At 40.7% G+C, this 12,688-nt stretch overlaps 1 protein-coding gene across 5 annotated transcripts in view; it reads left to right on the top strand.

Annotated features, from left to right (window-relative positions):
• Positions 1 to 12,688, top strand: part of PAX3 (paired box 3) — a 107,855-nt gene that overhangs the window by 60,612 nt on the left and 34,555 nt on the right. For 3 of the 5 annotated variants that reach the window (XM_075003855.1, XM_075003859.1, XM_075003854.1), the window contains one exon: positions 5,854 to 6,059. In XM_075003855.1, the coding sequence (XP_074859956.1) occupies positions 5,854 to 6,059 (206 nt within the window). The remainder of the gene's footprint in view (positions 1 to 5,853; positions 6,060 to 12,688) is intronic. The other 2 variants (XM_075003857.1, XM_075003858.1) reach the window with 1 other exon arrangement.

Raw genomic sequence — 12,688 nt, 5'->3', positions numbered from 1 at the left:
GAATCAGCTGCTGTATACAGTGCTTCTAGCACAGTCCAAGGATTGTTAGTGTGGAAGAAAGTCAGCATGATGTTTGTGTGGGTTAATTTTAGAACAGTTGAGTGTTTGCCAACAAATTTCTGCCTTCAAAGTCCTCCAGACATTTGTAAAGTGCATTGTCTTGCATCAGTAATAAATATATGGTTTTTAAATGGTTGTCATGTTTTTGGTATTTAATTATTCAAATGAAATGTCCCACTGGGAGGAAAAACAATGCACAAGAGTGAGCACTTATGAATCATTTTGTTTGGTTTTCTTCTTGGCATGTCTGTTTATGATGTGCTTTGGGAACCCAATAATTACAGAATTCCATGTGACCAAATCCCTATGAAATTGAGCAAAGATTTTACATATAATAGTGTTAACTAGGATGAAGCATTTCCTGAGGCCACCAAGCAGGTCAGAAGGGGTTAATAGATAAAGAATTGCTCTGTAATTCTGTAATTCCCTCTTTAATTAAACGTCATGGCTAGTCCACTGGTGGCACTTATGGCTTCTCCTCCCAGGTTGATTTACTTCTTAAGGGGGGAATCTGTAATCCTGTGGGGTGATTCTTGTACTGTGCTTGTACATGATTATTCTGGAAACTGAAAACTCTCCTCCTTTGTGCAGCCGCTGCAGGTTGGGGTTTGAGCAGTAACATATTTGGCTAATTATATAGGCTAGCTACTATTTTCTGTCTCTCTCTCTCCCCACACTTCCCTTTTTAATATATATAGTATTCACTGCCCCTGGACTGCTCTGTAAGTTTCTTACTCAGGGGTGTGAAAAAAACCCCACACCTACAGCGCTGGGAGCACTCCCTCCCCGCACTGGTGCCGTGACCACATTGCTGCATTAAAGTGCTGCTGCAGCAGGGTTTTAAACTCAGCACTGTGGACAAAGCCTCAGCCCTCATACACATGTTGTAGACCAAATTCTTTTAAGCAAGCAATATAATAGACGTACAAGACTCCTCATATGTGCCGTAGATAGTGGTATCTGTGTCAGAATGTACATCACAGAACCATTGCTATTTCTTAGGTGCATGTGGTCAATATTTTAGTCGGCCTTTTGCTTGGTTAAAAGTGTATTAAGAATTGTTTTTTTTTTCAGTCAAAAGCTCATCGCCTTTGAACAGATGTCAATAAAAAAAATTCAGAGTACTCTGTTACACACACTGCCTCCCATCGTTTGACATTACATTCGCCTGATTCTACTAATGCCGATCCCATAAATGAACCTGATATTTTCAATAACACTCGTCAGGTTTGGAGTAGAATGGCAGTGATGAACTCATCTGAATGTGAAAGCCATTTAATCTGTAGTTCATTTTTTCCCCTTCATTTTGTGCTTCCGTCTCAGAATTTCCGAGCTGTATTGGATGTATTCGCCTTACATTATTAGATACTTTGCTGTAAAAAAATGTTCAGGTTAGCAGCCCTGCTCTATCTTCGTGCTTTTTTTTTAAACTGTAAATGTTGAAGGTGAAATGGAATAAAACATACATTTCTGGACTGAATCATAGGGGCATAGAACTCTAGAACTTGAAGGACCCCAAGAGGTCAGAGAGTCCAGTTCCCTGCACTTGCAGCTGGGTCAAACACCATCTAGATCACCCTGACAGATGATTATCTAACCTGCTCTTAAATATCTCCAAAGAGTGAGATTCTACAACCTCCCTAGGAAATGTTGCAGGTGCCAGCATCTTCAGCCAACAGGGGAAATAGAAATATTTCACTGTCTTTTTACAAATGTTCCTGTACCCCTCGGCTCACTTAGTGAAGGCATTTCATTGAGGAATCTGAGCTTAATTCAGTTTTCACTTTAGCTATGCATTTCAACTTTAACTTTCTTAGGATGAAATGCATATTTCCCTTGCAAAGTCTGAGCAAGTCTCATGGTTACATATAGGTTGGGCAAATGGAACCTTTCCCCACACAACTGTTTATAGCTGGGCAAGCTCTCAGCCTAGTCTCTGAGGGATGTTAGGAAAAAGTACTGAAAGGGGTCCTGGTATCGATGGGGTGTGGAGCTTTATTTCCCCCTGGATTTCTGGCCTTCGTAGTTTTCAATGCCCAATTGTTCCTCATAAACTTAAATAGACCTCTCAAGCAAAGGGAGTTTTGGTAGAGGACCTCACAGGAATTCCTCGATCCTTTTCCATAATTTACCACAGGCAGGTACAGAGACCCACTAACATTTCTACTGTGCCCCTCTAACAGAAGAGCCAACTTCTCCTAGTTTTAGCTTATTAGTTACAGAGCTGTTCCTGTGGAGTTGTTATAGCAACAGGAATGATTAAGTCTGGAGCTGCTGTGGGAAGATACTCAGAAACTTGTGTTTCCTTCTGTTTCTGAGCTTCCAGGATAGTTTAATGTTAGTGTTTGTAATCCTGCAAGCTTTGAAGAAAATAAGACACATCATTATTTGGTCAAATATATTAGGAATCAAGACTAATTCTAAGACCAAGGAATTGTATTTATTTCATGATAAACTAGAATTTTTATTTGATAATGGAGAGGGTTTTGGACTACATTGAAATATAAAATTAAACCATTTGGAATCAGCAGATCTTGCTGTCTGCCCTCAAGGATTGTATTTGGGGACTTTAATTTTAGGGCCCAAATCCCGCAAGTTTTGCCCAGGCAAAGCCTTCCTTGAGATGAGACTGGAATTATGTGTACTTTTCAATGCATTACAATTAGGAACTAAAAGGGAGTTTTGGCCAAGAATGCCACAAGAACTGGCCCCAAAACATTTATTGTGGCTGGATGACTGAAATAGTTTACAGATCAGATTAAAGTTAATCTAATTGCTGTATCCTAGCAATCTATGAACTCATTTAGACATCTGACTGGTTAGTGTGTTGCTGAGAGTCTCTGGACTAGCAATAACAGTTCCTCTGTGTAGCCAGAAATTCGTAAATACTCTTGGGCTGATTTGCCTGTAAAAGGAGCTTGTCTTTCCTACACGCAACACTGGGTAAATAGATTAGGTGTACTCACTGATTTAAATGACTGCAGTGAAATTGAATATGTAAAATAGTTGGAATTAAACAAGTCAGTCTCTTTTAGCTGGAGTTAAAATTATGAGATTTGTGTTCTGGCTTTGTGTTTTTAGTTATGCTTCACTGAGTCATATTCTGAAGATTATTTTCTATCAAAGCCGGTACCAATAAGCTATTTAAGGTAGAAGTGGTGCTGGTATTTCAGTAAAATGATGAATTGTAGTATCACTGGGGAGACCCCTTCCTGTTGGTGGATGAGTTTCTTGCAGAGTTTAAGGGATGAGAGAATTTTTCCCGGATTAATTAGTCTTCACTCACAAGGGCAGCTGTCCTTCTACTATCCCTCACCCTACCCAGGGACCTTTCTATTACACTTACCTGATGGAGGAGGAGCGCGTGTTGTCAGGGTTCTAAAAGAGGCTTTGGAAATGAAGACAGTATGAGAAAGAAGTAGAGTCTATATTCACCTCCTTTCCCCATCTCCACCAGAACAAGGAAGAAAACTGTTCAAGCAGTGTGGTTGTAGCCAAGCTGGTCCCAGGATATCAGAGAGACGAGGTGGGTAAGGTAATATATTTTTATTGGAACAACTTCTGTGGCTTGAAAGCTTGTTTCTCTCACCAACAGAAGTTGAACTGCTAAAAGATGCTACTTCACCCACCTTGATTCTTTGTGTAATTGTACAAATAACAAGCAGTCTTGCAGCACCTTGGAGACTAGCAAATTTATTAGGTTATAAGCTTTTGTGGGTAAAACGCACTACCTGAGTCTGCACAGTACATACTTCATAGGCCTTATAAATATGGGAACACAGAGCAACTGTCCAGAACCATACGTCTGAGCTCTCACTGCAGTCATGATAGTGTCTTCTGCCCACAGAGACTAGGAAAATATGGGAGGTGCGCTTGAATCGCATAATGACTTCTACATCTGAGCTTCTTCGTGTTTTGGGGAAGGTGGGATCTGGCAGTTTTGTTTAGCCCATAATAAAAATTAGTCCATTTGCAAAGTTTGGATCTGATTTGAATCCAATCAAAGTTTGGGAACGTTTAAGCATTTTGGGTCAGGATCATTTCTAAAAACAAAACAATGTGAAATAGAACAATACAGCCGTTAGGATAGCCACAAAACATATTATTTTAAAATTATGATTAATCTACTACATAGACAAGTTCTTGAAATACATGTGGGGTAGTTTGGTCAGTATAAGACTCTGATGAGAATTAAAGTCCCAATTGCTCCGTAGCCCTTTCATTATTTTCTTTCCTCTTCCCCTTACTGATGACCTAAAACAGTTGTAAATGTCATGAGATAATCAAGGCTGTGGCCCATTTGTAGTGGAAAGTTGGCCAAGGTAGGGGAGCACCATCACGCAAATAGTCAGTAACCCAGGTTCCTCCGGGATATCTTGCATTGCCCGTGGAGCCCAGAACAGTAGCAGAGCCATCACTGGCAGATCTAGGGAACCTATGGGATGCACACATTCAGCACATCTTCCAGGCTGCCTTTGTCCATGTGGAATTTATAGTGTCCCAGCTGGAACATGAACTTAAGCCTCCTGTGGTGAGGTTCCAGGAAGAGACTGTCGAGGGAGGGTTGGTAGAGGTGTATATAGACACAATATTCCAGTGGGATGATCCTTATTTTACTTAGGGCAGAATTTGATGATTAGGCACATATGCTAGTATCAGAGAAGCACCTTACTGCTTAGACTTAGTACATCCTTGGTGCAGGTCAACAATTAAACCAAACATGAATTTGGCCATTTTTGTGGGTTTTCTTTCGGGGGGGGAAGGCTAAAAGCAAATGTACTTTTTGAACCAGCGACTGATAGACAGCTAAGGAAAACCTTGGCTTAACTTCTGTTGTCATTAACTGAGCAAAATTGCATTGAAGAATTTGGTCTGTATCGACGAGCTGAGTCAGAATTGACAGCAGAACGGAGAAACTACAGCTCTTAGTAAATATTCAGTGCATATATTCTGATGTGAGCTCCCTCCGCAAGACACGGTAGGATTTTATATGAGTATTAACACGCGTCCAAACCTACCTAGCAGAATCTGAGGAAAGCACCAGACAGGTCAATAAATGGGAAATAGTTACGAAAACATAATCCTGTTGAATTATATTTGGATGGATGTGGAAATATCATGAAGATTTGCAGAACTACAAATTAATGAAAAAGATGTCATGAAAATATTTAATCAGATGTAGAAATGAATTTGCTTTAGATAGGGTCAAATCCTTTTGGTATTTGATTTTTGTAACAATTTGAGCAATTGGGTTTTACTGACACATCTATGAAAAAAGAATTTCAAAGTCACACTCACCAGTGTTCATTGGGGAAGATTTTCAAATTCGATTATGCAGGGTATTTGTGCTTCAAGTGTTTTTGTTTACTCAGTCAGGAGAAAGGATCAAGAGCACATGGCTTATCTGACCAATGAAAATGAAGCAGAACCTATCAAATTTCAAATACTTGCAATAATCTGATAGAGAAAAAAAATCACTGAATATATCTGAATAACAAATATGTTCAAGGAAATCATAACCTGCTCACATATATCTCAGGGCCAGGAAAAGAGGGTAAATTCATTGAACACACTGTTGAGAATTATTCATTCATCCCAGCAAATGTACCAGTAATGCCCTGTAATATAGCATTTACCTCTGCTGTCAGATCACAGTGTGTCCAATATAGAATCATGATTTATTTTTGAAGCTATTTTTTTTTCCCTGGGTGGGAAAAATAAACCACACATTTTGGGGGTTTTTTTTTTGGATTTGTTAGATAGAACCTTATTTCTCCCTGATTTTTCTTCCAGCATCAGCACCCCAGTCTGATGAAGGCTCTGACATAGATTCTGAACCAGATTTACCCTTAAAGAGAAAGCAGCGACGGAGTCGAACAACCTTTACTGCAGAACAACTAGAAGAACTGGAAAGAGCTTTTGAGAGGACCCACTACCCTGATATTTACACGCGGGAAGAACTTGCACAAAGAGCCAAACTTACAGAAGCTCGGGTTCAGGTAACTGTTTAAAAAGCTGTCTAAAGAAAGCATTTTCCTTTTCTATCAATGCCTAGGTTATTAGAAAGCTTAGAAGTCATTTTCCTGATCTTGCAGAACTGTAATGTGGGACAAATGAGACACGAGGTTGTTTGTAAGTTCAGTTGGCAGTTTGTTGTTTGTTTTTTGACCCCTGACAATGGTTTTGTAACGTTCATAACTGTGGATCACTAAGAAGAAGAGAGTTTTTGTTATTTATGGATCCTGGTACACCTATAATGAAAGCAATGGAAGGAGATGAGAGAAAAAAATCTATTTTTCCAGTTTGTTTAATTTCAGCTGTCTGTGTGTAGTTAATTTAACTGTTCTCTCATTGATAATTAATTAGTTTCAACCTAAGAGAGGAAAAAAAATAAAACAGGATTGTTGACAGAGTGATTCAGGTACACTACCTAAAACTACTTGTGCCTTAACTTTTGAAGTGGACAAGATTTCAAGTGGATGGTGTCTCCTTTCGTCTTCATTGTCACTTCAATTAAGAAATCCTTGGATATGCACATTTGCAAAATAACATGGATTTGACTAGATGTAAACTAATTAAAATCCTGGTGAAGAAAATAGAGGGATTATATAAACAGGAATAATGTGGGTTTCTAAGTCCCCAAGTTGGCCAGTTCTGGAGTGGTCTGTCCCAATGAATTTAGGTTCAGAGTACATCAGACATTTTCTGCTTCATGGTTGCCAAAGAAAGCTACATGAACTACTTCTTCCAAACCCCAAATCATACAAAGCTTGCCTGGTTTGTGGTTCCATTTACAACTGAAAATTAGGATCAGAATTGCTAACTTTGTGATTCATGTCAAAGATTTTGTGTCCCACTATGAGCTAGCCTTGAACAGTTTAGTACAAGCTTATCTTTGGGTGTTGAAATCATGTGAAATGTATATCTGCGCTTATTTCAGAAAGGGAAAAAGACAAATGAAATTGGGTTGCTTTGGTGGAAGTTTAGAATCTGGTGCAGATACAAAAATTGTATCCCAGCTGCATCTGTATCTGCGAAAATGAGCTGCATATAGAGTACCCGTATTGACATCCACAGATGCAAATACTCACAGATATAAAACAGAAATCCACAAATTTGCTGGGTTCTAGATACAAAATTTGTATTCGCATCCACAGAAACGAGCTGTGTCTATCTGTATCTGTGGATGCAGATTCCTGCAGATATAAAGCAGATATCCACAGATTTGGAGGGCTGCACTGAACTTTGCTTTGATATTTTGGTTTGAAGCTTAACTTGGCGGGTGGGCATAAATTTCCTTAAATTTAAACAAACAACCAAAAATCTTGCACTAACCCTTGCACAATGAGAGTGCCAAATGCATCAGAACTCTGTTGCCGTAAATACATCCTCAGGGTTCCAGCCATTTTGCCCATTTTTTGAATTTTCTTATGGAAGTGTTCACTCCGCTCTTGCAAAAGTCCTGTGTTGTTTGGCAAAGGAAATCTACTGTGTGGTTGAACTGTAATTCCTGGTGAAGACAAACTCAGTGAGGCATAGTTCCACTATTAATTGAACATCTTTACTGAGGGTGGATGCCAACAAACCAGCTGACAGCATTTTAAATGGGTTTGTACTACACTAGACTAAACTGGATAGTGACAATGGAAGGCGCTGTTCAATAACAACTATGCTCTTCTTTACTAAGTCTGTTAGGAATAGGTCTAGAGTCTGGAATTCCAGCCTACATTAACTTCAATGGCAAATGTAAAAAAATAGGAACGTTATTAATATTTTTCTAAATCAGTGACTCATAAAAGAAAAGAAGCAGAACTCTCATTAACATAACAGCTGTCTTAATGTGGCTTTAACCTTGTGACTTCTTACATTCCTTATGGTTTCCTCTGTGCCCTTGAGACTCTCAACACTGCTATGATCTACAGCCTCTCAGATTCCCCAGTACATTTAACATACAGATCTTTGACTTGACCCGACGCGGATGGAAAGATCTCAGTCAATCAGTGATTAAAATACCAGTACGAAACCTCTTCCGGATTAAAGATGAACACGAGCCCATCAGTGGGTATTTGCTTAGTCATCTGCCTGGAACACTCGAAATCTGACACAGAGGTTCAGCACTATCTGAAGAGTGTACACAGTATTGCATAAAAAAACGGTATGAAGGACATGTTATATAAGAAGAATCATAAAAGGAATTTTGCAAAGTCACAAGGATGTAGATGGTTTGGATGTGGCCTTCATAGTTCTGCTTAATTATGTTTTGTTGATTTTACTTTTTTTTTACATTTTTGTTAAGTTACAATTTTAGCATCATAGAACTGGAAGGGACCTCAGGAGGTCACCTGATTCTTTCCTTTGCATTGAGGCAAGACAACCCCTGACAGTTTTGGTGCTTTTTAAGTGCAGGTTAGACTGTGACAGAGATTCCACTGCTTTCCAAGGCAATTTATTTCAGTGCTTAAGTACCTTGTCAGTTAGGAATCTTTTCATAATATCCAACCTAAACCACCCCTTGCCCGTTGCTTTTTGTCCTATCCCAAGAGGATAAAGAGAACAATACAATAGGAGCCTAAGAAAAAAAGTGTTCATTATCACTAGCTGTGTCTTTTTTTTTGTTTTCCCTATCTACTGTAATAGCAGGTACTGTTTTTATCATTTAGGAAACCATTGTTGTATGCCAGTTGCTAGTCACTGGCTGCATCCACTTTAGCCAGTTCTTTCAATAGGTCCCGCGGAGTGTCCATACACACAAAGCATTCTTTGGAAAATTAATTGAAAGAACGCGGTGCTCCTTTTGAAAATGCTCTTTCATTCCCGTTTCAGGAAGAACAACTTCTTTTGAAAGCTTCTCTAAAAAGAAAGCATGTGTAGATGCTGCTCGGGACCCTTCTTTTGAAAGAGGAGTCCTCATGGCACCAGATTTTTTGATCCCCGGCCTGTTCTTTTGAAAGAGCAGGGGCTGTGTGGACGCTCTCTTTCAATCCGTTTTTTTGAATGTGGACATACACTTCCGAAAGAAGTTTTTTTTCAGAAGATATCGGCCAGAAGACCTTCTTGCAAAAGATCTCCGTAGTTTAGATGTAGTCTTTATGAAATATGTGCTACAACCAATCCTCCCTCTGGCCTCTTCAGGCCTCACTGCAGAAGCTCCATTCTGTGACACAGCTCCTCCTCAATCTTGCTTTCAGCCAGATTGCTTGCCTCAGAAGCTCACAGAAGTCATCTGTTGAGGTGCTTTCTCTAGGATATCAGCTTGCAGTTTGTTGAGCTCCTCTCATTATTGGTCAGCATGGGGAAAAGTGGGGAAACCAGATTCCGTAGTTGTGGCACAGGGCAGGACAAACCTTTCTACCAAAACCGGTCCTGTTCCTGTGCTGTCATGGGTAGAGATTGGTGGAATTCAGGCCCACCATCTTCTCTGGATTCCAGCCCAGGGACCCCGGGAAACCAGCTGCCTGCAAATAGCTTCAATAATGTTTGTGTGAGAGCTATGACTGCATGGGCCACTTCCTCCCAACCCTCCCCAGAACTTTCCTTACCTGCACAGTCCTCCTTCTAGGACCTACTTGTGTATGCTCATCCTAGAGCCTCCATATCACCTTGGCTTCTCAGCTCCTTGTGCATGCTGAGTTACCAGAAGAGGAGCCCTTTTTAACCAGTCTCACCTGGTTCTTAATTGGCCCCAGGTCATCTAATTAGTCTGACTCGCTTGCCTATGGAGGCCTTCTAATTGGCTCCAGGGGCTTTAATTGGTTTGATTGTCCTGATTGATTCTGGCAAGTTCCTATTAATTCTAGATTTGCCTATGTTAGTTTATCTGTGAACAGGGACCTATTTCATATATTTCCCTTCTACTAGTCTCCTGTAGTCCATGGACCTGACTCTGTTACAGTTCCAGAACAGCTCTTCTGTTGGAATGAGGCTGTACCCTGGTGAGCCATAAGAGACTGAGACTCAGATGGAGAAGCCACCTCCACAGAGGACCTGAAAGCTCTGCTCCTTTGCAATATTTCTACATAGCAATTAAAAACCATGCCAGCTGATTTAGCCTAGCAGGGCTCAGGCAAATGACAGTTATAGGAGGAGCAGATATTTGTGTTTGAGCTTCAGCCCAGGAGCCGGGACGCATGTAGGGAGAAGGGTCCCAGAGCTCAGGCTCCAGCCTGGGTCTAAATTTATACATTACAGTCAAATACTCCCTCAGCCCGTGCCTGGTGAGCCTGAGTCAAATTTTGCAGGCCAGACAGGGGTGTTTAGTTGCAGTGTAGACATACCCTTAGACATTTTGGACTCTTTGGCTGTGTCTACACTAGCCAAAAACTTCGAAATTGCCATGCAAATGGCCATTTTGAAGTTTACTAATGAAACGCTGAAATACATATTCAGCGCCTCATTAGCAAGCGGGAGGCCACGGCACTTCGAAATTGATGTGGCTCGCCGCCGCGAGGCTTCTCCAGACAGGGCTCCTTTTCGAAAGGACCCCGGCTACTTCAAAGTCCCCTTATTCCCATCTGCTCATAGGAATAAGGGGACTTCGAAGTAGGCGGGGTCCTTTCGAAAAGGAGCCCCATCTGGACAAGCCACGTGGTGGCGAGCTGCGTCAATTTTGAAGTGCCGCGGCCACCTGCATGCTAATGAGGTGCTGAATATGTATTTCAGCGCTTCATTAGTAAACTTCAAAATGGCCATTTGCATGGCCATTTCGAAGTTTTTGGCTAGTGTAGACACGGCCTTTGTCTCATCCCCGCTTACAGTGTTCTAGAATCTATTACCAGCTAAACTGCAGACAAAATTGCATGAAAATTACAACAGAGAGCTCAGCGATGGATGCAGCTTCTCCTTCTCCACACACTTCTGCAACTCCCATTGTGGAAAAATAAGCTGTAATTGGTACAATGTGGGCAAAAGACAGAGCTGGAGTGGGTGAGCAAAGAGTGAAGTGGAGACTGGGGTATCCAGTTCTTTGAGTCACTGTCAGAATCTAACCTCCATTCTCAGTTGGATTAAGGTTTATTCCCACGTTCATGTGTGTAATGGCAGAGTTTATATGTGTGATACTGGAGAAATGGACGTGCTAGGATGGAAAGGAAGTGAGCTTGTGAGTGGGAGGATTGTTTGTGTAGTGAGGAATGAGAGATGAAGTTGTACACCTTTAATTTAGCTTTCGCTTGTGATGCAGTTGATTTGCATTTTTTTTATTAGGTGACGCTCTTGAGTTTCCTTAATGTTATGCTAATTATGGGGTTTTCTAGAATTGTAGAACATTAGAACTGGAAGGGACCTCGAGAGGTCATTGAGTCCAGTCCCCTGCCCTTATGTGCGTAGAAAGCTACGGAACTGATTGGGAACAGCCATTCCATTTTGAGGGATGAAATTTCAACCTTACTTTTTATTATTGTTCTGAATTGGAATGAAAAGCCAGAATTTCTTGGGAAATTAAATTTATGAAAAGGGAAATGTTACATTTTGGTTTTGACTTTTAAAAATATGTCCTCACTATAATATGCATTTCAAAATGACTTTTTATTTAGATATGCAAAATGAAAATGGTAGTGTTGAAAACACCATTTCAGCAAAATCTACATGTTCCTGGGTAAAGCTTCAGGTTTCAAGAAATAACATTTCCTGTGGAGATTTTCCACCACAAAATTTTCAACCAGTTCTAGTTGTGTTGCGATAGTTGCCCACTCTCCATGGCTCAACACATTTTTGTCACATGTCTGGAATTTTCTCGGCAAACAAACTACTAGCCATAGTTAAAGGAGCACAAACGAGCACAGATTGTCCTTGAGCTTCAGCCTGATTTGAAACCAAATAGAATGAAGAAGGAGGAGTTTTGTGCCAAGAACTTTATCCCAGCACAAGCTGTCTGCGAATAGAGCACAACCCTTTTACACTGTTTTGGGAAGTTACTTAACTGACCACACATGGCCCTGCCTTGTTATCTTGACAATCTCTATATCTCATGTGTTTTTTCCATGTTGCTCCCCTGCTTGTTGTCTCCTACTCAGGCTCTGAGACTGAAACTTCCAAACTCTGAAAAAGATTTGTTTTTCTCGCTTTCCTCTATCTCAGAAATGGGTGGATGCAAATGTCTCAAATTTTTCAGGAAAAAAAAAATTCTTTCTGGCAGAGATCAACCCTGTTTCACCCTGACTTGTCTGAAAGTCACAAGCAAAAAACAGATGTTATAGTGATGAGTGGAAATTGTCAGGAAAATACCTTTGTTAAAGTGTAACTGAAACTTGTAAATATGACAAGGGTTATATCTATTGTGGTTACTTACGAGCTGGAGGGTGCTATAATGCATACCAAGAGCAGTGCCATTTCCAGAAGGCTTTCCGCAGCTCCCTGGCACAGTGACAGAGCTGTGCATCCATCACCTTTGTGCGGTGCCTCCTTAGGGTACGTCAACAGTGCAAAGAAAAACTTACAGCATTGAGTCACAGAGTCCGGTCAAAAGGTTTGCACTCACAGGGCTCAGATCGTGGGGCTAAAAATAGTAATGCAGAGGTTGACACTCAAGCTCAGCCTAATCTCTCAGACCTGGCTGGGAGTGAGGGAGGGGCAGTTTTCTGATCCTAGGCTCCAGCTCAAGAAGGAACATCTACATTACTATTTTTAGCCC

Source organism: Carettochelys insculpta, chromosome 10 (assembly GCF_033958435.1).
Source record: "Carettochelys insculpta isolate YL-2023 chromosome 10, ASM3395843v1, whole genome shotgun sequence".
NCBI classification, from domain to species: Eukaryota; Metazoa; Chordata; order Testudines; family Carettochelyidae; genus Carettochelys; species Carettochelys insculpta.
Note: the sequence above shows the minus strand (reverse complement) of the source record. Positions and strands in the feature narration are given on the sequence as shown.